Here is a 25749-nt window from a genome sequence, read left to right on the forward strand (position 1 = left end):
TCCTTGGACAATTTTTGGAAATTCTCTCAGTATTTGTTCTGTTGCTTGTAAAAGAGGGGCGGGACTAGACTCTTGCCATCGCTAGATGATCTCTTGGGTCCCTCTGGTCCTAAATTCCCGGTTGCTAGGGCTGCCTTTTCAGATCCCAGCAGACCTGTTTTGTTTAGGGCTTGGTTAGGCTAAGTGCCCTGCTTACTAACCTTGGAAACCTTTATTTCAACACTGGAATAAAAACAGCCCTGTGAGAACACACTGTGCAAAGGAGCAACAGGGATCGGAGAGCAGAAAACAAATCGTTTCCCTACAGGCTGTACATTTATGCTCAGATATCAGATGTGAATGCTTAGCCACTGGAACAGGGCAGAAATTTCAGTTTAGTGCGTACTGATTGGGTGACTTAACGTGTTAGAGACTGAATTTAGATCAGAGGACCACGAGCCCAAGGCCCTGTCCAGCCCCTGTCCTCAGGTCCGGCCCCATGTGCATGCATGCACACAGAAGCACACGTGCTCACACACTCGTGATGATTAGTAGACGTGATACTTCCCCACGCACTGCCTGAGTATAAGGGCGGACACTAGCCCAGCCACCTGGGGCTACCACGGTGAAAAATGTCCCCGCCCTCAAGAAACTTAGGTAAGGCAAGTACATAAAAGGAGATCTTAGAAAAGGTGGAGAGAGATGGGAGCCAAAAATGATAATAATAAAACATATTTACATAGGGTTTTACTGAGTCCCTTTGTACATAGTCCACATCCTCTCTCCTGGGTGGCATTTGGACCATCGCTTCTGGTTTTTCTTCCATGTCTCTGGCAGGCTTTCCCAGTCGTGGTCATCGTTGTCGTCTTCTTCTTCTTCCTTTTTTTCTTCTTCTTCTTTAAGATTTTATTTATTTGAGAGAGAGAGATATGGAGAGAGAGCACGCACACAAGCAGGGGGAGTGGCAGAGGGAGAAGCAGGCTCCTCCCTGAGCAGGGAGCCTGATGCAGGGCTCGATCCCAGGACCCTGGGATCATGACCTGAGTCAAAGGCAGATGCTTAGTGACTGGGCCACCCAGGCACCCCTCCCAGTCTCCTCTGTGGGTCCTTTCCCTTGGCTCGCCCCACTGTTCCTGGGCGACCTCACGCACGTCCATGACCTCAACCATCACTTATCTGCTGATGATTCTTGGTGAAGCGTCAGCAACATGAGGACAGAAATCCTGCCTCTTGTGCTTATCCGGTTACCCCCCGTAATTAGCCCAGTGCCTGGCCCATTATCAATCTTAAAAAATATATATTTATATTGTTAACTATATCGTATCTCTAGTTCAGAGCTATTCCCCATTTGCTCTCCTAGAAAGCCAACTGCCCATTTGCAACCCCATTTTGCACGCTCATGATACCGTATCCTCAAAGTGTCCAGAAAGAATTGCTTACCTCCAAATAATCCTCCCCAAAACTCATATTTTCACTGACATATTCCTACCTCAGTGGGTTGGACTTCTGTCTGCCCCAATCACCCAGCCAGAAACATAAGAATTTTCCAGGACTTTTACTGTACCCTACTCTATCCTTTATTCTTCACATTTAGTCAACAAACCCTAATGGATCCAGCCACTCATGTCCTTTCTGTTTTATTATTATTTCCACAGTTTCTCAGTTGCTCTCCTCTCCTTCTATTAAGCGTTCATGATCTTCCAGCATGAATTGTGAGTTCCAACCTCAGCCTTATTTTAACTAAACATTTTTTTCTATTGTTTTCTCTTGGGCTTAATTTCCTTAGTTTTTAAAAACCATTTTTATCTTGCTGCATAGTATGTGTGTATTTTTATAAGCAGCCTAAAATACCACCCAACAAAGTGGTAAATAATATATACACACTATGTTATTTTGAAATCGTTTGATTCCAAGTGAAAGAAAACTCAAATCAGCTTAAATAAAAAAAGGAGGACATTTTTGGCTCACGCAGTTGGGCAGCACAAGAATGATTTTGCCTTCAAACATAGTCAAAGAGAGAGCACAAACGTGGTCGTTATGGCTTCCTGGGGTTCATCACCTCTTGGCTCTGATTTCCTCTGTCAAATGAGAGATCTTACCTTGATGAGTAGTCTTTACTAGTGATTTAAAAAATATAATCAAACAGCATAACCGGATTGCATTTTTCCAAGAAGGCTGTAACCAGACCTCCCATATAACGGGCTGCTCTTGTGATGTGAGATTGTCGCTTATCCCCTCAAGATGTGGGGTCTAGATTACCTTTTATTGCATATGGATCGGTTCGTGAATGTTGCAAAGTGACTCTATATGACTTTTGGGTCTAGGTCATAGAAGGTGATATGGCTACTGTCTGTCTTCTTGGGATGCTTTCCCTTGGAACCTACCCATCACGCCATGGGGAGGGCCGAGCAAGCTGTGGAGGGGAACCCCATCTCGGTGACAGCTGGCTCCCCGGGCAGCACACATCTTCAGAGAGGTGAGTGAATGAGACTCCACATGATTCCAGCGTCAGCCACTAAGTCCCCTCCAGTTTTTGGGTCCTCCCAGCTGTGTGACACACCTAACAGCATAAGTAAGATGATGTTTTATTTTTTTTTATCTTATTTTTTAAAGATTTTATTTATCCATGAGAGACACAGAGAGCGAGGCAGAGAGAGGCAGAGACATAGGCAGAAGGAGAAGCAGGCTGCCTGCGGGGGGCGTGATGCAGGACTCCATCCTGGGACTCTGGGATCATGACCTGAACCAAAGGTGAGCCATCCAGGTGCCCCAAATAAGATGATGTTTTAAATTGCTAAATTTTGAGGGAATTTGTTACATAGTAATAAATAAATGAATACACAGAAAAGCACCCCATGTGGATATCCCCCGCCCCCCCCCATCCTTCCTTGCTGTTTAAGATACACTTTTAATAAAACAAGGTCTATAAGTAATAGTTGTAGTCATCCTACACAGCAGGGAGCATTCATGGTATGAATATCTCCATTTTTACAGCAAGACTGTCCCTGAGCTTATGTGGTATTTTCTAGGGAGCCATGCCTCAGCTATCCATGGATTCTAGAGCTGTTTACCAGAAGCAAGCTAAAACCAGGGACATCCTGCTAAGACAATTCCATAGATAAGGACTTTCCTTCCTGAAATGTTAACTGTTCTCAGGAGGCCAGTTATCACATTTACAGAGGGACGAGGCCATGCCACTTGCCTTCCCTTCCCCAGGGGTCCCTCTAGTAACTGGGGGGGGGGGGGGGATGGATCACAGACTGTTTTAACTCTTTCTTCCTCAACCATTGCACTCAGCAATTTCTCCCCCCGAGAGAGGAAAGATATCTGCCTTGAGACCTAGTCCTGCTGTTGGACCTATCAGTAACCCAACAACAAAAAAAGAGAATGCCTTCCTCTCGCTCTTCTAGAAAAAGTCTCAGGGATCCCTGGGTGGGGCAGCGGTTTAGCGCCTGCCTTTGGCCCAGGGTGCGATCCTGGAGACCCGGGATCGAATCCCACGTCGGGCTCCCGGTGCATGGAGCCTGCTTCTCCCTCTGCCTGTGTCTCTGCCTCTCTCTCTCTCTCTCACTGTGTGCCTATCATAAATAAATAAAAAATTAAAAAAAAAAGAAAAAGTCTCAGTATAGAACTGATCGGCTCCGATTGTCCAAACCAACCTTCAGAACAAGGATGACTTAGTCCCACTTAAACCATACAGATTGAGAAAAATTAAGGTGTTGTAAGAAGAAGGGGAAATGCTGGGCCTGCAGACTGAAAATAATAGCTGATATCTATACAGTGTCATAAAAATATATTATCATGCATGTAAAAAATGTATATGTATATATAAGATTATGTACCAGATTTCTTCCTGAACTGGTCTCATTTTGGCCTATTCTCCTTCCCATTGCTAGAAAGAGATTTCTGAAATCCAAGTCAGAAGATTCTGGTATATTAGCATTTTGGGGATAGAGACTGTATCTTGTTTGTAGGACAAGTTAGAGTAATGTCACCTGCTGTAACAATCTCCCATGTTTCAGTGGCTTAACACAGCAGAAATTCACTTCTTCTTAAAAATTATTTATTTATTTATTTATTTATTTATTTATTTATTTATTTATCAGAGAGTGACAGAGAGAGAGAGAGAGAGATGGAGATTAAGCACAAGAAAGGGGAGTGGCAGGTAGAGGGAGAATCAGGCTCCCCTGCTGAGCAAGGAGCCCAATGCTGGACTCAATCCCACGACACTGAGATCGTGACCTGAGCCGAAGGCAGATGCTTAATGGACCGAGCCACCCAGGTGCCCCAGAAATTCATTTCTCAATCACGTAATAGACATTCCTGGTTGATGAGTGGTTTCCTCTATGTGGTGATACAGGGGGTTCTGACTTCTTCCTTTTGGTGCATCTTCCATGACTTAAGTCTTAGGAATCCTGTATCCTTCCAGTGGATAAGGGAAGAAAGAGTACAGAAGCCACACTTCTTAACGTTTTGGCTCAGAAATGACACACATTACTCCTGCTCACTTTCCATTGTGGAGAAGTGGTCACAGAGTCCCATATAAATGCAGGGGACACTGGGAGGCATTATTCCTAGTTGGAAACCCAGTTCTCTGTGACAATTTTATAAAGGGGATGGGGGATGGGACACAAAACTTGGTGGTCAGCTAGCTGTCCCAAACATTTTTACCTTTGTATTCTTAGCTCCTTACCCAATGTCTGACACTAAAATTGATATCTAGGATGGCTGTGGGGTCAATTAATTTGTTTGAGCCTTAGATGGCCACCAAGAGCCAGGGCAAGTGTGATGGTCTGGCATACAAAAAAGCAGATGACAAATATCAACTGTGGCTCTTGGAGTGGGCACAGAAAGCTGAGCAGAGATAGAATTTTGGCTGAGAGTGAAGCTCCCTGTCCTTGGCCATGTGCTGGGAAGAAGCATCCTTCTTTCAGAGCTCACTGGGGGAAAGTGCAATTTAATGGCAGTTCTCTGACACCCTTTTGCGAGGCGGGAAAAGATCATTTCTGCACTTTCAATAGTTTTCAATCATGCAAAAGGTGGGGTCTTGAATATACTTTGATAGAAACTGTCCTCTATCAGTTTCTGACAGAGAAGCCCACCTGAATTGGCTGTTACATTGCGAAGCTGGAGCTGAAGCAGGTCGTTGCTGCTCCGTGTAATGATTCAAAGGCTGTCTGCATGGGAGGCGGAGAGGTCTCTCCGCAGCCGATGTTGCCTTTGGGAAATGACTTCTATTCCGTGGTGGATCCAAACCCTGCAGTGCCTGCAGACTGTTGTTCTGGGGAGCCGTGTGCATTGGGCCTGGCTCGATGCTCACAGGGCGTGATAGAGGAAGAGAACGTCAGCATTGCCTTGGCCTCCTGCTGGAGAAGGAGCCATAACAGAGACTTGGACTGGGTTTGGCGAATCTCAGCTCTAGGTCTAGGAATGATCTAGACTTTAAGACATATCAAAACTGAAAACACACCTGTTAACCTAGGGGGCTGTCATGGGAGGGAGGTGTACCTTGGAGATAATCCATCCAGTTATGTTTTATGAGTTATGCAATTTTCTATGAGTATTGATAAAGAATTTATAAAATTAAAAAGGAGCTGTCCATTTTGGGGTAATTTTTGGTAATTTAGGAGATAGAGATACAGACCCCCTCATCTCAGCCAGTGCATGGGTATTAATTAGACTGACAAAGGCTTGACAGGGAGAAAGAAGAGTTCTCCACTGAAGGGAGTGGGCTTTCCCACTGGGAAGAGGCAGTCTGGAGCCTGGAAATGGGAATTTGCTAGGTGGAGCCTGGAAATGGGAATTTGCTAGGTTGGCCTCTTATGCCCTGAGCTCTGAGACATTGTGATAATCCAGGTTGGTGGCTTTTGGTCAGCCAGGGAAGTATCTTGTAGAGGAATGTTTATCAATCCTTTAAAAAAATAGTCTTTGCTCTATTTGCTGAACATAAAAGTCTCATTCAAGAGAGAAGAATGGTCTGAATAGATTCCCAGAGGCTGAAAGTTTGAGATGTGCTGGGGAGCCGGGCGTGGAGTGGCTTTGCTGGAGTGCAGCCTGGTGGGGACCTCTGGAGTACATGTCTGGAAAGGGCAATGGCACGTTCCCCCATATGCCCTGCCCGTCTCTTTGTATTGCAATCATCTGCTATTTGTCAGTCCCCCCCTCTAGCTCACAAGCTCCCTGAAGGCAGACCCCCTGAGTCGATGGCTCTTATCATAGTGCTTGGGCTCAGTAAGTGCTCAGTAAGTGTCTACTGAGCACACCTGAGTGCCTGTGCTCCCTTGTTGGGGGATGTGTTCCCCTAGAGACTCGCCTGTATCCCTAAGGGCTCTGTAGACATCTTGGGGGGGTGGGGAGCCAAGGAAATTGTAAACTCATCACTGATATTTCATCAGGGTTGGGTGACAGAGACCACTCCTATCACTGCAAGCAAGAAGAAAGCTACCAGAAGAGTCTCAGGCACTCAAAAACTGACGCAAGGTGGGACCATTGAGTGTCAAGGAGTAGGTACGTCTGCCTGTGACAAGTTACAAACACACGGGGCCACGTCATAAGCCTACGGAGTCATTCACAAGCGTCCTCCCTGAGGCTGAAACACTGAGTCTGAAAGAAAAGGATGAGTGGCGTAAAGAACAAGAGATTCTCTTGCAGGATGAAATCATTTCTCTTCTGCCAGAACTGACTCACTCCGGGGGGTTGGCGAGGACTTGTGCCCCGGAGTGAAGATGGAAAAATGTGATGCTAATTTTACTACTTGATTATATTTTTGTTTCAGGTGATTTTGCCAAGTTTTTTATTTGCTCACAGCGGTGTTAAAATAGAAGCAGTTGATATATTTAAGGGATTAGAACCCTCTCTGAGTGTCATACCATCCTAATTTTCCCCAGAGAAACATGATACTCCTGGAGGCACGGAGTTTGGTGGCATGATAACCACAGAAGCTCCTATTTATGGAGACTGTATTGTGTGCCAGACCATGGGCTAAACATTACATTGAGTCATCTCATTGGATATATTGATTTCTCTTTCATTTCGCCTATTATTTTTTTTCAATTTCCCCTTGTACAGATAAAGAAACCGAGATTGAGGTTGTTCAGGAAGGTCACAGAGGCTTGCAGAAGGTCACAAAGCCAGTAGGTGGCAGACCTGGGACTGGAACACAGGCTGCCTGCAAACTTCTAAGGCTTCGTTGGTGACTGTCTCCCCAGGAGGCAGGAACTGTGATTTCGCTGGGTCCCAAACTGGTGGAGGATATGGACTATGAGTCAGAGCATGGCACCTTTTGAGAAACCCCTGGAGGCCTGTGAAATGCCATTCGCTCCCCAGACTTAGAATGTGCTTATTGTCCCTTCCATCTGTCTCAGAGAGTCTGGCTCTTTCACATGGTGCTCCTTGTGGCCTAGACGTTTGGCTCTAGGTGGCCCAGTGTGGAGCTGCAGAGAACCGCCATGACCCTGTCTTCCTTGCTCTTCCCATGGCTGCTGTTTCCCCTCCTCTTGGCCTTGCCTGTCTCCTGCTCCAGTGGACAAGCCCCTGGCACCTGGGCTCCAGCTGACTTCACGTGGACCCAACAGTGTTTTGTCGATGTGCGTGCCGGTCACCTCTCATCTCCCTGCTTGGGGCACCTCTGTGGGTACCCCCACGAGACCTGCCTGATGCCCACCACGTGCATGCTGGAGGTGAGTCCTGTAGGGTGAACCTTTCACCAATGGGAGGCAAGGGCTGATGGGTAAATTACTCCCTCCCCACCCACCATGGGGTGAGGACAGGCACCAGCTCTATAGCTTTTGTGTAACACCTGGGGGGTAATGAGTGTTAAAGAAAAATATTTTGAACGAATGCCCACCTACGTAGTCAGCATGTGCCTTAGTAGAGGTGGGCAGCTCAGTGACCAGCTTCCTTGGCTTGGTTCTCCTCCCCCCGCCCCTTCTTCCTTACTCCTGCTCCCTATAATCCTTAGGAGATTACATTCCCTAACAAAGTTTTGAATCCTGTGAGTCCTCAGATTTGACTTTCTGGGAAATCCAGGCTGCTAAGACAGGTGGCAGGGTCTGAATAATCTTATATTCATTCGTGGTCTTTGGGGACAGCCAACATACCTGGGGCAGTTCGTCTCTGTGTTTTTGGGTTAAGGACAGGACACACAGAAATGGAGTGGAAAGCCCCAGTCTGTGACCTGAGGCTGGGGACAAATTGCAGAGCACGGCCTTCATCTTACTTCAGACAGCTTTCCGTTTAATTTGCCAGATCCATTTCCTTCTCCCCACTTAAAACTCACCAGTAAGTGGCTTCCTTGCATAACTGAGAGATAGAAAAATACCAAAGGCTGGCCCGGCCCACTTGGTCTCTTCTTGGGCACTTTTTGCCACTGCAGGGAAGGAAGGTGGTGACATTTGTCTTCATGCTTCTCTGATTGAAACCTGATTTCCTGGTCCCCAAGCAAACCAGGGTCAGTTCCCCTCTCTGCATAGACTCATAATACCCCAGGAAGATGCTAGGAAGAGGCAAAAGGCATGTGCGGTCCTCCTGAGACCCTGTGGAAAGAAAGACGAGAAACTCCAGCCAAAAAAAGCAGACTTAGGAAGTCACAGTTTCATAACAGATAGGGCCATGTGGTGGTCACTGGGCTGAAGAGAAGGGGTCTGATAGTGCCGAACAGCCAGTGGGGTCAGGGGAGGAACTGTACCTTTCCAGCAGCGTGTAACCCATTGCTGCTGGCCGCCCTAGAGAGACTGCCAGGAGACCTTCTGTAAACCTGGGGCCACTTGAGGGTAGCCCTGAACTTACTGAGAAGCCAGAAATTCAATACAAGTAACTCATAGATCAGTATTGTGAAAAGCCATTCGAGCTCACACCTACAGGGATTGTGAGAGAGATGGAAACAAATAGGACTGATATGAGCTTCTGCACAAGCTGGAGGCACAAGGTTAAAGATCCCAGGGCCTTATCTAAAAAGACCAAAGGGCTTCAGTTCTGGGTCTGCAGACTGGAGCAAGAAGAGGGCCTCATCACATACTTACTTCGTTGCACATGGCTGCCAACGTTGTCGCTGTTGGAGACGAGTCTTGCATGGTTTGCTCCTCCACAGGGATGGTTCCTGGCTGGTCCTCATCCCGCACAGGCTTCAGGGGTTATTGGAAAGATGGCAGCCCCACAACTTGTTCAGTGCCGTGCTGGGCCAAGGTGGGCTACTTGGGCTGCCTACGTTCTTCAATGCACATGCCTGTGCTCACCCATATGCCCTGGGCAGGGCTACTGGGCAGGGTGCCTGGGTCCTGGGAGGCTTAGCTCCAGACCCCTGTTGACACCGTTGGTGCCACCCGCCTGAGTGACCACCTTTCCTCACCCACACTTCCCTGGCTTTCCTGCTGAGCACCATTTTGAAGCACGCGGTCATACTGGCCATTTTGCCTACTGTTGTGAAACATGAAAGTTGGATCATTGTTTCCCTAGAGAAGTGCTGGCCATGTCCTTTGGTATTTGTTGTTCAGAGCCCCGTGTTATGACCACAGATGGTGCCATTGTCCCCCTCCCTCTGGGCAGCAGATGCTCTCCGGCTCCATATAACCTGTGTGTAACTTATGTAACCAGAAAGAGACTCCAGGTATGATTCTTTTTTTTTTTAATTTTTAAAAATTTTATTTATTTATTCATGGGAGACACAGAGAGAGAGAGGCTGAGACATAGGCAGAGGGAGAAGCAGGCCCCATAGAGGGAGCCTGATGTGGGACTCAATCCCGGAACTCCAGGATCATGCCCTGAGCCAAGGGTAGGTGCTTAACCGCTGAGCCACCCAGGCGTCTCCCCAGATATGATTCTTGGTGGAGGAGGAGATGATGATTCCCCTTGAGGTGACCTGGAGCTCTCCCCAGGCACGGGATGGCTGCCATAATTTATACCGCAGCAGATACTTGTTTAATCTTTGCCTCAAAAGGTTCCACGTTGCATTACGAAGAAGCACATCCAGCAGAAAAGGAGACATCAAACTCCTACCCAAATTACACCAATTGGAAAACAAAATCCCTGTTTCTCATCATCCGTGTCAAACATTTAAAACCACTCCGATGAAAGTCAGCAAAGTGCCTGTTCACATGTTTCTCTGTTTTTTGTGTTTATGAAGAACCCCAAGCTCGGCTGCTTGTAGAGAGTAAGCTGGAATTCCTGGGTTTCTTGAAAAAGGTGCAGAAGAGAAGGAGTTGTCTCCAGGGGGCATGAAAGTCCGAGGTCTCGTTTCGCCCTCTCTAATTTGTCTTCCTGGGCTCTTCTGCCTTGAGGCATTTCTTTTGTGGCACTGGCACTCTGACGTGGGAGAGTGTGGTTGGAAGTTGTGGACAGACGCTGTGCTGAAGACCCACAGAACTGAAGATATCTGAGGATGCTGCCTCTGGTCCTCATTAGGGAGTCCTGGCTAGTTCACATTTCTTCTTGAGGCCACGACCATCCAGCTGTACATGGAGAGACTCCCTCCTCTCCGCCCTCCTTTCAAGGCTGCCAATGATAAGACTTTGAACTAACTCTCGCTACAAAGGGCATCAACCCCTCTCACAGCCCCCTCTGCTCCATAGCGTCAGAAGAATCCCCCCCAAGGAAGTGAGAGAAAACCAAGGACCAGTCTTGAATTGATTATGTGTGAGATGGATATTTCAAGGCTGGCCTCTCTAGCAAAAAAACTTCCACCCAGCTGGGTTCCACATGTAGAAAAGAAGGGCCCTTTTATAAAATACCCGATACAAGATGTTGACCTTTCGGAATCCTTTGGGCAGACCATTTCAAAGGGTGGATATTGTCAAAGGTCACCTAAAAGTAGAAAATGGTAAATAGAATTTAATCAAAAAGGGCTGGAAGGACACCCTCGAACCAAGCCGAGGTGACAGACAAGGCCAGGACTGTGTCCAATCTCCAGCTTTCACCTCTGACTCACACCACCCCAGAAGCAACTGCTCATCTGAGCCCTGGGGGGTCAGGGGTACCACACATTCATGCATTCTGCTCAAGCCCTGACCTTTCGAGCACTGGCCCAGGCTCTTGCCAGCTGCCTGACCATGAACCGCACACCAATGGTTTTTGGGTTTTTAGCTGGGGTCCAGTTGCCCAAAGGCTGCTCTTCAGGGTTTATCCCTGTGACGGCTTTGCCTCCCCCTCCTCCGGGACACGTTCGACTCTCAGAAGCAGACAGATGACTAAGAGCCTACAGGATACTTTGCAATTTCCTTTCCATTCAATTCGACACTTATTTACCAAACACCTACTATGCATCCTACCGGGTTCCAGGAATATAGATCTCCCTGAGACCGGGAAGCCAAGACACAGTTCGGTCTCAGAGCAGTGTTGGAAACAAACACAATAAAATAAACCACCACCACAAAAGCCTCATTCCAGCCACCAAAAATGTTGTTTCAAGCAAATATGTGTATGGGATTCTTGGGCATCCCTAAGTAGGATTCCAGGATTCCAGTCCTTGTCTCCAAACACCCTCTTCTCTCATCCTCCACACCCCACAGTTGTCCCATGCCTCTTCCAAATTCCCCCAAAACCCCTTCATTGGGATTCACCTCCAGGCTGCTTCTGCTCATCCCTGGCCCTGCTCTAGGCTCTGTGGCTCCCGAGGGCCAGCTGGGCACCAGTGCGTAGAGCCACAGCTCTCTGCAGCTCGGCTTCAGGTGGGACAGGCAGCCACTGAGGCAGCATGTTCTGTGCTTTGGGCCTGTTGTGCCCAAGATTGCAAATCCGAGAAACCACCAAGGAGCCGACACCGATGCAAGCACATGAGGGTTTATTTACAAGCTCGAGCCTGGGTCCAAGGATACTCCACACAACAGAGCAGGGGCTTGGACCCCAAGGTGGGTTCCAGCTGGGTTTTTTATGGGCTGGTCTAGGGGATTTTCATAAGGGGTGGAGGAATTTTTTCCATTCCAATATGGGGGACATGGTGGGGGAGTTAAGATCTGATATGGGATTTCCTGCCGAGGACATTCTGCTGTTTTTCCTGTAGAGTTCAGCTCTTATTCACAGGGGCCCAAGATGGCTGGACTTGTGCTAAACTTGAGGTGGAATGGCCTTAATTTTCTCGGCCTCCACAGACTTGCCCCCATACAAATGAGACAGATCCAGTCCTTGTTCTGGAGAAGGTCATCGTAACTGGAGACATCAGCACCAAAACAGGCAATCGCAATTCAGCCTGAGAGGTGAGGGGCTCTGGGATCCAGAGGATCCAAGATGGCCCCGGGGAGAGGGCCTCGGCTGAGGCCTGAAGGGTGAATCTGGCTTCCAACGCAACCTCTGTGACTTTTGGACAAGTTACCTGGCTCCTCTGTGCCTGTTTCCTCCTCTGAAACTTGGGGCTTATGCATTATAGTGGGGTCGCAAGGCCCTAACGATTTAATACAAGCGAGCGCTTGGACCAGTGTTCAGTGGTGCTCAACAAACACATGATTAGGACATCAATGCACTGAATCACACATTCCTGGGCTGTAGTCACAAAGCAGCTTTGTGTTTCCCCCCACTGCCCCGTGCATCTGGAAACATCTCCAGACTTTCCTGGGTGCTCTGAGGAATGTCATAGTGTCATTTCCACACGTAAACCAGCACGTGTGCTCTCTCAGACAGGGGGATCTTCCAGTCACTCTGTCTCTGCTCCGGAGGGGGCTGGCTGCCTGGGCAGGGCAGGGAGAGGGTCCCTTCTTTCTTTTCCTTGCTCACCTCCTCCCATAGTCACCAACCGTGGTTCCTGGGCTCCCTGGGAGGTGGTGTGGGAGGGGGCGATGAGGGGAGTGGGACCTTCTCTTGCATCTGGCCCCCACCGTCCTAAGCCTAAAGCAATAGTCGTCTGTGCAAACCCTCCCTCCCAGGGCCCTGTTGCCCTCAACGGGGATGGGGCGTTGGACTCTCCCGGCCGCTCACCCTTTGCCAGGGCTCCAGGTGGGTTCCTCTCACAACACAGTTTGGTGTCATTTATCTGTTGTTTCATTGTTTCAGCTGAAACCTCCCTCCTAACTTCCTCCCAAACTAGCCACCACCATCCTCCCTGGGGGCTACGAGGAGGTGGTTTGCTGGGAGGTGGCACCTGTCACGAGGGTGGCAGATGAGATGGCAAAGGTGGGCAGGGACTTCTTTATCCAGGTGGCTTAGGACTGTGACTCTTGCTTCCCAGGTCCTGCCATGATGGGAACAAGGGTGCAGAAGGCTAGGTAGGCCCTGCCTCCTTATGAGAATGACAACCCTGTGTGGACTGCTGTGCAATACAAAGTGTCTTTCATACCATGTTCTCATTTAAAACCCACAACTTGGGACGCCTGAATGGCTCAGTGGTTGATGGTCTGCCTTTGGCTCAGGGCATGATCCCGGGGTCCTGGGAGCAAGTCCTGTAACAGACTCCCTGCATGGAGCCTGCTTCTCCCTCTGCCTGTGTCTCTGCCTCTCTCTTTGTGTCTCTCATGAATAAGTAAATAAAATCTAAAAAAAAAACCAAAAACAAAAAAAAAGATAATTTTCAGTTTTATGTATAAGGACACAGGTTCAGGAAGCTAAGTACCAAGGTCACACAGCTAGGAGGTAGCAGGTTCCAACTTAGTGATTTGATGTCTGTTTCATTCCTTCCATTACACCATAATACGTAGAGTGAAGGACATGGGGGGGGGGAGCACCCTTCTGAAAGCCTGGCCTTGGGCAGGGCGTTGTCCTCTGGGAGGAGGCAGCCGTGGGAACCACGTGTGCCGGACCCGGCCTGCTGTACTCACAGCTGCAGTGGGCATTGTGTCCTCCACACCCAGCTGCCAAACAGAACTGGCCAAGCTGGGCAAACACGGGCAGTGACTTCACCCTCCCTGCTTCACACCTGACGCTAGACAGACCCAACGAGTCCAGCCCAGGGTCTCGACCTCCCCATGCTGTGGACAAATCTGGGTCATCCAGACCCGGGTGAGGAACCTCTCTGTCCAGCAAAGAGCCCCGGATGAAGCCTTCTAAAGCCAAAGAGAGAAGAGTAGGTTCTTCACAAAATGGTGACCTGCTCCAGCCAGGACCTAGAAGTCTGCTGACCCCACAGCCTCACCAGCCCTTTGGTTACTAGGACCCTGGGGCTTCAAGAATTCTTGTCCTCTCTCCTTTTCTGCATAATTTGGTTTTAGCGCATTAGAAGATAGGAAAGGAGAAAAAATGAGTGGGAAATATCAGAAAGGGAGACAGAACATGAGAGACTCCTAACTCTGGAAAACAAACTAGGGGTGGTGGAAGGGGAGGTGGGTGGGGGGGTGGGGGTGACTGGGTGATGGGCACTGAGGGGGGCACTTGATGGGATGAGCACTGGGTGTTATTCTATATGTTGGCAAATTGAACACCAATAAAAAAATAAATAAATAAAAAAAAAGAAGACAGTATCCTTTTTTTTAATTTATTTTTTATTGGTGTTCAATTTACTAACATACAGAATAACCCCCAGTGCCCGTCACCCATTCACTCCCACCCCCCGCCCTCCTCCCCTTCTACCACCCCTAGTTCGTTTCCCAGAGTTCGCAGTCTTTACGTTCTGTCTCCCTTTCTGATATTTCCCACACATTTCTTCTCCCTTCCCTTCTATTCCCTTTCACTATTATTTATATTCCCCAAATGAATGAGAACATATAATGTTTGTCCTTCTCCGACTGACTTACTTCACTCAGCATAATACCCTCCAGTTCCATCCACGTTGAAGCAAATGGTGGGTATTTGTCATTTCTAACAGCTGAGTAATATTCCATTGTATACATAAACCACATAGAAGACAGGATCCTATGCCAAAGTAGGAGATAGAAGAATTTAAACTTTGGTCTCTATAGCAAGAGGCTTACCTGACATTTTGTTTTAATTAATCTCTCTCTCTCTCTCTCTCTCTCTCTCTCTCTCTTTTTGGGGGGGAGGATAGTAAAGCAATCTATATTGATTGTAGAAAAATTGGAAAATAAAAAAGGGTGATGAAAAATTCACTCATGAGCTTTACACTATACAATTTTTGCGGAATTCCTTCTAACATCAACCTCATACATATAAAGCATATGTATAGACACGCTTGTAATAACAAGATCAGAATTGTGGAGTAGAGACTATACTGTAAGCTGCTTTTTCTCCCGAAGTTGTATGTGGCAGGCATGTCCCACACCATTAAGCTCAGCGGACTCTTAACAGCCTTGTGTGATGGATTCCGCATTGTGCTAGAGAGATGACACAGGGGATGAACTAACTGGTGAGGGCATAAATTGTGAAAACTCTCTAGGGACCTCCCCCCCGGGAGGACCCTGTTTGGTCACCTCTTAGCAACACAGCCTGAAGAAACTGAGCCTATAGCGCAGAGGGCTCAGAAATCTCCTCTCTTTTCTTCGTAATAATAAAATTATACTGAGTGCTTCTCAAGTTCTCCTACGCCTCAGGATGTGCCCCACCACAAGTAGTTCCTCCAAAGGAAGCCTGGGTACACATCCAATCGTCTTTGCCTTCTGTCTGCAATCTCTGGCCCTGAGTGCTCCAGGGTTTCCTTTTTATGAGAGCCCATAGCACCAAACTCACCCCCTTCCAGTTCTCCCTCAATTAAAATGTGTGCAACTCTGCTGAAAGCCTTTTTTGCACAAGAAGTTGGCTTGGCATTAGGGGGACTCCCTGAGTGATGGGCCTTTGAATTGGATTTTTTTAAAAAGATATTATTTATTTATTCATGAGAGACAGAGAGAGGCGAGAGACACGCAGAGACACAGGCAGAGGGAGAAGCAGGCTCCATGGAGGGAGCCCGACGTGGGACTCGATCCCGGGTCTCCAGGATCACTCCCTGGGCTGAAGGTGGTGCTAAACCACTGAGCCACCCAGGCTGCCCAGAATTGGATTTTTAATAACAGACCAAACTCTGTGACCTACCTCACAATGTCCCAAGGGAAAGCTCTCTTGCTTTTAAATTCAAGGACATGGAATATTCAGTCAAATGGATTCAGAAACCGCATGCCTCGGCAGAGGGTTGTGTTGGTGGTCTTAGACTATTTGTGAGTGTTACGAGAGGCCTCACTGTTTCTAGCACTCTCTCCCTCACCATTCTCAGTCTGTAACTAAACACCCCGTGTCAGTCGCCTGTTGTGAGAACCACATGATGTGCCTTTTGTAGAGAAGTTTCTCTTTCCATTTCAGGACTTTGCTAGAAATGACTTCAACCATTTTTTTCAGATTGGATTCTAGCTTAATCCCCCTTTCTCTTTCCTGTCCGTGCACACTTCTATATGAGAAAAGTTAGAAACATTTTTCAGATGTGTTTCCACAGCCCTTGAATCTTGTTATTCTGGGGGCTTGGCACTCAGTGAGGCAATGGGTTTGGGGAACTTCCGGTGGAGGTCAGAGAGCCAATAAACCACTAAATAGTTGGTCAGTTTTGATGATTAAAATGGTTTGGATTGAGACGCGTGTCAGATCCTGGTCTTGGGGGAATGAGGAAAGGCGAGAGTGTGAATCGAAGAATGTTCACGTTAATTTAGCATGGAAGAACCATGAATCTCTCCAGAAGATCTTGGAGAAGCTTCTCCCCCCTTTGCCTGTGATGAGTTAGTCCTGAGGCTGTCTGTCATCAGCCCAGAACAGGTAAGGGATGTGGGGGAGAGAGCAGTCTTGAGTCTTCTGTTGGGTTTGTGAGAGCTACAAGTTACGTGAGGGAAACTGAGGTCATAGGAGGTCAGTTGGATTCTTGTTTCTTCCCTTGCTTCAGGCTAAGTCTGGGTTGGGAATGGAAGAACACTTTAGAAACACCAGGTAATCAAAGAGCCTGAGGAATCAGGGCAAGAGACTCGCTGTCTGAGGTGATGAAGTGGAGGCCCCAAGAGGCCCAGCTCAGCGCATTGACCAGGGGGTAGGTGCAGGGGTGGTGGTGGGGGCGGCGGGCAGACACAGCACTCTGGGCCCTGCTGCCTCAGCCTGGTAGGCTAGGATCCCATCTTTCCTGGTGTCTTGAAGAGGGGATTCGGAAGTTCCATTAGCCAGAATCATGGCTTCCCAAGCATGGCCATGCCTTAGACTCTGGAGCCTGTGAGTTCATTAAATTTTGTGGTAAAGGACGAGGTTGTTGATCAGCTCATTAAAATAGAGAGACCATCCTGAATCATCTGGGTGGGCCCAGTGGAATTGCAAGGGTCCTTAAAAGTGGAACGGAGAGGTAGGAGAGGGAAGCAAGAGAGACGGCAGCCCGGGAAGGGCCCAGCCTACCACCGTCGGCTTTGAAGATGGAGGAAGGAGGCCATCAGCCAAGGGACGCAGGTGGCCTTTAGGATCTGGAAAAGACAAGAGACTGGATCCTCCCCTGGAACCTCCAGAAGGAACACGGCTCTGTTGACACTTTGAGTTTAGCCCAGAGAGGCCCATTTTAGACCTCTGACCGCCAGAGCTGTGTAATAATTGTGACCATTGCAGTAAATTTTTTACAGCAGAGATAACGCACCCCCCCCTCTTTTCATCCCCTGTTACCTGCTGGTTTTAGCTGTTTGCTGCCTTGACATGTGATTTCTTGAGGAATTATAAAAGGCAACTGGGAATTAGCTGTTAATTTGCCATGATGGTGGCGATTATGTCTGCTTGGCTTACCACTACCAGTGAGGGCCTGGCCTAGATGCATATTTGGAACACGAATAAGTAATGAAATTCTTCAAAGCGTACCTCAACCTCAGAGACAACGCACCCTTATTCCCTCTCTCTGTTGCCCAGATGATAATCTGGACAAGGGAAGCGTAGAAGGTAGTTGGCCCCTCAGAAGAAAGAAATTCACCTGATTGGCCTCATTTCATCCAAACGATCCACCCTGAGAAAATGAGCTCACAAATGCAGAACGATTGCTCTGCTACCTGTAGACAGATCGGGGAAAATACCGGTGGCCAGACAACAGGCAAAGAACTTGCCGGAACATGGAGTGTTGAAAGAATGGGGTAACCATGGGGCAAAGAGATGAAAACATTGTTAGCCTGGCTCAGCTGTGAGAAGTGGTCAACGTCGTCAGGAGAAAGACATGCACTTCCTTTGCACTCTTCCGTGCTGAAGAATCAGAAGGACCCCGGGGGCCCTTCTAGAAGCACTGGGAACCTGGAGAATCAGACACTGGAGCTGGAACCAATGGGGTGGGGACACCAGAAGGGTCTTGGGAGACAAGAGAGGGAGGGAGAGCAGAGAGAAGAGAGACCCCTGGCTGCTCCCAAGAGTCTACGTGGATGAGGGTGGCCTGATGGGCGAGAGATCTGTTTTGTTGGCCTTCGAGGCTCCCGGTGTGCACAGTTGGCTCAGCTTCTAGAAAGTTCATCACCCCCTGGGAACGGGCCAGATTAATACACCATCCTGGCCTCAGGGGCAGAGGTAGTCAGATCAGTCACGAGGATCTTGTGCAAGGTTGGGTGGGGTATTTTCTTCAGTGTCCAGGTCAGATGATCCAGGCCGTGAAGTCAGCGTGGGGTGGGAATTCGGATCCGGGCTGTCTCAGGTCGTGGCCCCTGCAGGGAAGGGGCTGACAGTGCGGGGACCCCTGTGGGACGATGACTTGCAGCGGAGAGGGGCCCAGGGACTGGCCCAGCAGACACTCTTTTCTTTTGCCTTTTTCCTTCTGCCTCCACCTCTAATAGCCCACTCAGGGTGGTGTTTTTTTTGTTTTTTGTTTTTTTTTTTGTTTTTTTAAGGAGTTGTGAAAGGACGCGTGGGTGTGCGAGGGGCACCTGCGAGGACTGAGCTGCAGCTTCTAGCACGGGAGCCGGGGAGCAGGCACGTCCAGGCAGCGAGTGGTCTCTGAGCCACCTCCAAGTCAGGGCCCGGCTACCTCTCTCCTCCTCTCAAATTGTAAAATTTGCCTTGTTCAGTAGCACAGAGCTCCCAAATCATTCCCTTTCCCTCCTTTCCTTCTTGAACTTTCATTTTTCACAGGTTGCAGGACTGCAACCTATTCACACACACACACACACACACACACGCTTGTTGCAGAGGAGGACATGTGATAAAAGCCGGGCCCACAAGAATCTGAAAGATTGATTTATTTAGACACCTACTATTCTTTTCCCCCTCGCTAGGGTTTCTAAGCCAGGACATGTGATCTAGAAACAGCCAATAGCCATTTGCTCACAGTGGTTGAAGGCCACTGCTGCATCAGGAGAGAATACGAATTTTTTATTTTTATTATTTTTAAAGATTTTATTTATTTATTCATTCATGAGAGACACACAGAGAGAGGCAGAGACACAGGCAGAGGGAGAAGCAGGCTCCATGCAGGGAGCCCGATGCGGGACTGGATCCCAGGACCCCGGGATCACTCCCTGGACCGAAGGCAGGCGCTAAACTGCTGAACCACCCAGGGATCCTCCAAATTAAAAAGAAATTCAGAGGAAAGGGGTGCCAGGGTGGCTCAGCCGGTTAAGTGTCATAATTTGGTTCAGGTCATGATCTCAGGATTATGACATGGAGCCCTGTGTCAGGCTCCAGGCTCAGTCTGCTTGAGATTCTCTCCTTTTCCCTCTGATCTTTCCCCCACTCTCTCTCTCCCTCTCTCTGTCTTAAACAAATAAATAAATAAATCTTTAAAAAATTAAAAAATAAAATAAAATTCAGAAGAAAGCCAAGGTGAGAAACAAAGATCATGAAAGTAAGAGTCCTGACAGCCTTGCTTTGGTACCTGGATCCAGCCCTTCCTGAAGTCCTTATCCATTCATTCATAAATATCCCAGATTCATAAGGCAATACGCAGCTATTTTGCTTAAACAGAGTTTCCGTCATTTGTACCTTGGCTAAGGCAGTCACTTAACCAAGCCTGACAGAAAGTCAGTGTTCTACTAGCCTTCATCTGGTGACAAAGGACACTTTTAATCCCATCTGTTCCATTGCCATTAATTCTTTTAATATGAGGACTCGTTTAGTCATGTAACTTTTTTTTTTTTTTTTGGTAAAATGTCTATTGTCTCAGGAATTCTGGGAACCACTACTAAATATAAAATCAATTGGAAATCATGTAGCTATAAGGAAAAATATTCAAGGGAGGAAACTTGACAGGAAATTCCAACTCGGGTGGGACATTTTGGACCTAAAAGTGAGGCTCCCTTTATAATTGCTGCCTTGGATATTCTTGTAATTCCAATGTTTTCAAAACAAATTTTTTTGAATAGCCCCAATACACTTAAAAATAATGAAAAGACAAGAAACAAAGAAGGAAGTTCTGAACAGAGTCCTGCCTGCCCCCCCACCCCCCACCCCAGTCCTATGGGCATCGTTACAGATCCAGGTCAAGTGACCACCTGGACTGGGCGGTATCCTCTGAGCAGATACTCACTCCTTCCTTCTCCTATTCAGACATCAGGTATGTTGGATAAATAGAATCTCGGAGAGGACTGGAGCAGTGACCATGGGGTGTGTTGTAGGAGGATTTCAGTGGGAGTCCTGATATCTTTCAGAAGGGCTTAATTAGGATCAGTGGCAGGGGATCTGCAGGGTGCAAGGCCTACCCCCTTAAGAGCTGCATGTGGAGGGCTTGCAGGGTACAGACAATGGGGGGAAGGGTGCACACAATGGGAGATGAGAAAAAACAAAATCATACGTTCCACATTGCTGAGACTCAGGGAGCAAGGGAGGCTGATGTCCTTTCCTCGGGGTGCAAAGGGACCCTGGCAGCGTGTGGCAGGGGTGAGAAACTCTTGGGTTCCTCAGGAATCTTCCCAGCCACATCCTAGAGCCCCAGGGCTCACGTCCTGTGATAAAAGTCCAGGGGCCGCACACGTGCCTGGGCTCAGCCCCACCACCCACCCTCACCTTGCTCCATCTGGAGGTTTTCCCGGCAACACTGATACTGATTTATGGTTTGCCGAGCCTAGTTTTTTTTTTAAACGATTTTATTTACTTATTCATGAGAGACACAGAGAGAGAGGCAGAGACACAAGCAGACACAAGCAGACACATGCAGGGAGCCTGACGTGGGATTCGATCCCGGGTCTCCAGGGTCTCAGGCCCTGGGCCGAAGGCAGGCGCTAAACCGCTGAGCCACCCAGGGATTCCCTGCAGAGCCTAGCTGATAAGAATCCACCTAATTCTTTGATACTAATTCCTCTGTCCTAGAAGCAAGACTTGTGTCTCCAGGTACTAATGTCCGGATAAGGCTCCAGGCATCCTGGAAATGGGTGTAATCGCAGCTGCACCCACCAGGCCGCAGCCTGCTGTCACCCTGCCCCGAGGGGGGAGCTGTCGGCTGCTCTGCACACTCTGCACACCAGGCTCCTCTGCCCTCTGATGATGCCCTTCCTTCCTTCCTTCCTTCCTTCCTTCCTTCCTTCCTTCCTTCCTTCCTTCCTTCCTTCCTTCCTTCCTTCCTCCCCATTTAAAGTTGCTGTTCTAGTGGAGTGCCTGCAGATCACTAGAAGTCAGGCGTTTGGTTTAGCGAATAACGAATTCGCGAATGAGGGAGGCAGGGCCGGGGCACAGGTGGGGAATCTGGGAAATCCGCGCTGAGAGCACTGCTTGGGGGGGAACCGATCTCGGTTCTCACTGTGCAGTGTGGTCCTAACACATCCGGGGGGCCCGTTAGATGACTCTACTACTAAGAGGAATTTGAAAGAGTCACCCCCTGAGAACCATTTTCCCTAAGAACGATTTTTTCTGTATGGTATACACACGTGTCCTCGTAGGGATGAGTATCAAATCAGGTGCAAAATGTGACTTAGGTGGTGGTAGCATGCTGAACATCTCGAAGAGGAGCAAATGCTTGCTAGCCAGCAAGCCCCTTAGTGGGCCATGCTTAGTAGCCCCTTAGTGGGCCACGCTCTGTTTGCACAATAGGACAGGCCAGAAGGATGAAATAGGTGCTGAAATAAGTGATAACCTAACGGGAAGAGTGAGATCTCTCATCCATCTACTCTTTCTTCCATTCATCCATAAAGTATTCACTCAGAGCCTGGTGTAGGGGGGCTCCATGCCGGGCACCGGGGTTGGGACCGTAGGAGGGAAAGGTGTGGCTCTGCCTGTGGCACCTGTGGGGTTTGTGATCTAGCTGAGGACACACGCAGAAACCATCCCAAAGGAAGCCAAGTGGGCTGAATGCCTCTGGGGAGGTTCCAAGGGCCTGGGGCTACCCCACCCGGCCCCGCACCATCCCTCTAGTCACTCGTGGCTATTGTATCCTGGCCAAAGCTGCCTGTGTGACTGAAGAGTTGAAAATTTAATATTATTTTATTTTATTTTATTTTTAAAGATTTTATTTATTCATGAAAGACACAGAGAGAGGCAGAGACACAGGCAGAGGGAGAAGCAGGCTCCATGCAGGAAGCCCGACGTGGAACTTGATCCCGGGTCTCCAGGGTCACACCCTGGGCTGAAGGCAGCGTTAAACCGTTGAGCCACCCGGGCTGCCCAATATTATTTTATTTTAATTAATTTAAGTTTATTAGTTCTTTACTTAGGGATTTTTTTTTATTAGAGAGAGAGAGAGAGAGCAGGGAGCCCGATGCAGGTCTTGATCCCAGGACCCTGGGATCTGACCTGAGCCGGAGACAGATGTTTCACCGACTGAGCCCCCCAGGCACCGCTTAATTCATTTAAGTTTAACTGAAAGAATACTGGGCACAGTTACTAACAGACTTTTTAGCACGTTTGGAACAACTCGGGTGCACAAATCTTTTTCAATTTAGACCTTATGAGATCTAAATACAGGTTGTGTGTTTTCTGACAATTTAGGATCCTAAGTGAGAGGCTCTGCAAGCATAAAATGCACCTTGGATTTAGATGTGGTGCATCTAAAAAATGCACCCCCCCAAAAAAAAAACACCCCAAAAGCCCCCGTAAAGGAATTCATTGATAACTTTGTTTGTTTGCATGTTAAAGTAATACTATTTTGGATATATTGGGTTAAATAAAATATGTGATTGAAATAGATTTCATCTGTTTTTTGTTTGTTTGTTTGTTTCTTTTTAAATGTGACTCCTGGAAACCTTTAAATTACACATGTGACTTGTATTCATTTCTCTTGAGTGGTGTTGTCTAGGGGATTTTGAAGACAGAAAGCCTAGCCTGAGTTTCGACAGTAGCTTTACAGAACTGGGTCTGTCAGGTGGGGAGGGCGGAGGACGTTCCTGGGAGCGGGGAGACCGGGTTGTGTCGTGACCGTCCTAATGCCAGGGATGCTGGGTGGAGTGGGGGAGGCATGGCAGGGGGACAGGCGGGTCAGGATGTGGAGGCCGTGCTGCGGGTTGCCTTGACCTGCCACGCTGAGTGGGTTGCGCTCAGTCCAGTTGGCCCAGAGGGAGTCAAGGAGGAGTTTGGGCAGGAGCAGGGTGGTTAGGGCGGCTTTGGTGACTGTTATCCGTCTGCAGTGTGTCAACTGGGAGGCGGTGGGGAGAGTCAGCGGCAGAGAGATAGCATCTTGAAGCCCCCAGCAGTGACTCTGCAAGTACCCTGTGGGGTAAGAGTGCTTCCCCTTAGCCAAGAACTCAAAAACAAAGAAGCAAATATATAAACAAATGATAACATTTCACACAGTTCTTGTACAAATAAACGTAGGCCTCATTCACACTCCAAATTACCCTTTGTGGTAATTTCTTCCCCTTTAAGGTTTTATTTTTTTAATAACTTTTTAAAGATTTTATTTATTTATTCATGAGAGACACAGAGAGAGAGAGAGAGAGGCAGAGGCACAGGCAGAGGGAGAAGCAGGCTCCAGGCAGGGAGCCTGATGTGGGACTCGATCCCGGGTCTCCAGGATCACGCCCTGGGCTGAAGGCAGCGCTAAACCACTGAGCCACTCGGGCTGCCCAGTTTTTAATTAAAAAACAAAAAACAAAAAACAAAAAAACAAAAATCCTGTGCAGTGATAATGTAACTCAACAGCATCCTGGAGCCTGGGATGTAAGTGGACCTGTTCGGTTCACAAATCTCCAAAAAAATGGGATACCATGGAAGTCCAGAGTCACAGGAAATAAAGATGTAGGGACATGGGTAGGGATGACCACAGAGGATCTGTGAAGTTCATGGACCCCAGAATTGTAGGACAGCAAGGGCTTCTAGGTCTCATCCAAGTCAGTCTTTCACTTCACTGAAGCCTGGGCCCAGAGAGGTTCCACGACACGCATGGGGCCACACAGCGAGTGAGCGGCCTGAGCCTCGGGGTTTTCCTGCACCTTCCACCTTGCCACATGGAGTGTTATCCACTGGGAATGCTAAGCCTCTGATGAATCCAGAAAGATGAGGCGAGAGCATGAGGAAGTGGGCGAGGTGGCAGTTGGGTCTACTGCAGAGAGAGAGAGGTTATGTGAGTACACGCAGCCCTGTGACTAACCGACGCAGGGCCCCTCTGCGCTGCAGCCCTCGGAGCCTCATTGGTTGATCCCCCATTAAGGGCTCAGGGACAGCTGCCCAGTGTTGGGACGCTGGGAGGAACACTTAATCCCACCTAAGGAGGGGCTGTAGGGTGGAGGGTCCAGCCCACCACCACCCCAGGAAGGTTTCCAGTGCCAGGGCCTCTTCCTTTCTATGTTTGCAGGGGAGAAAGAAGGATTGGAGGATGAAAGAGGGGGACGCACTGGGAAAGTAGGAGAGGGAGAGGGCCCAGGGTCGGCTGAAGGCCTGGCTCGGGTGTAAATGTGCCGAACATTACAAAGGCTCTCGAAATAGCACTGTCACAGGTGAAGGCGGGGACACAGGACAGCCTCCCGGGGCTGCAGGGAGTAAAGGAAGTGAGCACAGAGGTCAAATGGCCAGAGCTGGGTTGGGGCTGGTCTGGGCCAAGAGTTCTGCAGAAAGGACCAGGACGTTTTTGGTTTTCATAGCCAAGTCCTGTCCTATTAGATGGCACCTGTGGAGTTGCTCGCATTTCAGGAAATATTTTCTACTTAGGGATCTTTCAAGAGGAAAACATAAAAGCCCAGCCTCAGCTCTGAACCAGTCCAGCTTCTGAGCCACAATTACAGCTTATGAATAGCTTGGGCTTTTTTTTTTTTTTTTTCTTTTCTTTTCTTTCTTTTTTTTTTTTTTTTAAGATTTTATTTATTCTTTCATGAGACACACAGAAAGAGGGGCAGGGACACAGGCAGAGGGAGAAGCAGACTCCCTGCAGGGAGCCCAGTGAGGGACTCGATCCCAGGACCCTGGGATCATGCCCTGCGCCAAAGGCAGACGCTCAACCACTGAGCCACCCGGCGCCCTTGGCTTGGGCTTTCTTAAGGAGTCCTTAGGCCGTCCAATGTCCAATGGACAGACATGTCTTTTATATATTTCCTTGAAAATGGACACCCAACAGTAATCATTAAATCATTGAAGTATTAACCCTCTGAAAACCAACCCATGGGCCCTGGTGAAAATGCCACACAGGCTGGCCTCCTCCCAACCGCACTGTGCTCTTCTGTCTGCACGTAGCACAAGTGGGCATAAAGCAAGAGCAAAAACACAAGCAAATGTTGGCTTTTGATTAGACATTAAAGCTCAGACAGTCATTGAACTTCTTGAACTCTGCGGCTTTAGTCCAGGTTGGAAAGCAGGTCAAGCAAGTCAAGCCGAGGGTAGAGTGTGTGTTCTTTTGTTCTTGCAGGCTTTGAAGATTGTTTCAGGGTTAATGTTTGACTTTGGGTCTTAACTATTTTATGCTGTGGTTTGCTCCCATGCAAACAAAACATAAATCTTGCAGTGAATGAAGATCTCACTTTTTTCATTACTGGGAAGAGCATAAGCTCCTTTTTTGGGGGGAGGGTAATGCAGAAAGGGTAAAGCGTTCAGGGTCTAGAGCAATGCGGTCCAATAGAAGTATAATGTAAGCCACACGTGCAGGCCACTTAG

General features: G+C 48.4%; 1 protein-coding gene across 6 annotated transcripts in view; it reads left to right on the forward strand.

The window, feature by feature from the left end:
• Nucleotides 1–25749, forward strand: part of LOC118351956 (uncharacterized) — a 60612-nt gene that overhangs the window by 7181 nt on the left and 27682 nt on the right. For 2 of the 6 annotated variants that reach the window (XR_004808244.2, XR_004808243.2), the window contains 5 exons: nt 1635–1691; nt 2304–2455; nt 2593–2730; nt 6375–7658; nt 9914–14194. Coding sequence is in view for 2 of the 6 variants with exons in the window: in XM_049099322.1 (XP_048955279.1) it covers nt 2304–2455; nt 2593–2730; nt 7502–7658; nt 9914–10033 (567 nt within the window). In the remaining 4 variants the exon portion in view is untranslated. Of the gene's footprint in view, nt 1–1634; nt 1692–2303; nt 2456–2592; nt 2731–6374; nt 7659–9432; nt 9584–9913; nt 14195–25749 lie in introns of those variants that run through there. The other 4 variants (XR_007404894.1, XR_007404893.1, XM_049099322.1 and 1 more) reach the window with 4 other exon arrangements.

This window comes from Canis lupus, chromosome 22, assembly GCF_003254725.2.
Source record: "Canis lupus dingo isolate Sandy chromosome 22, ASM325472v2, whole genome shotgun sequence".
In the NCBI taxonomy this organism is placed as follows: domain Eukaryota; kingdom Metazoa; phylum Chordata; class Mammalia; order Carnivora; family Canidae; genus Canis; species Canis lupus.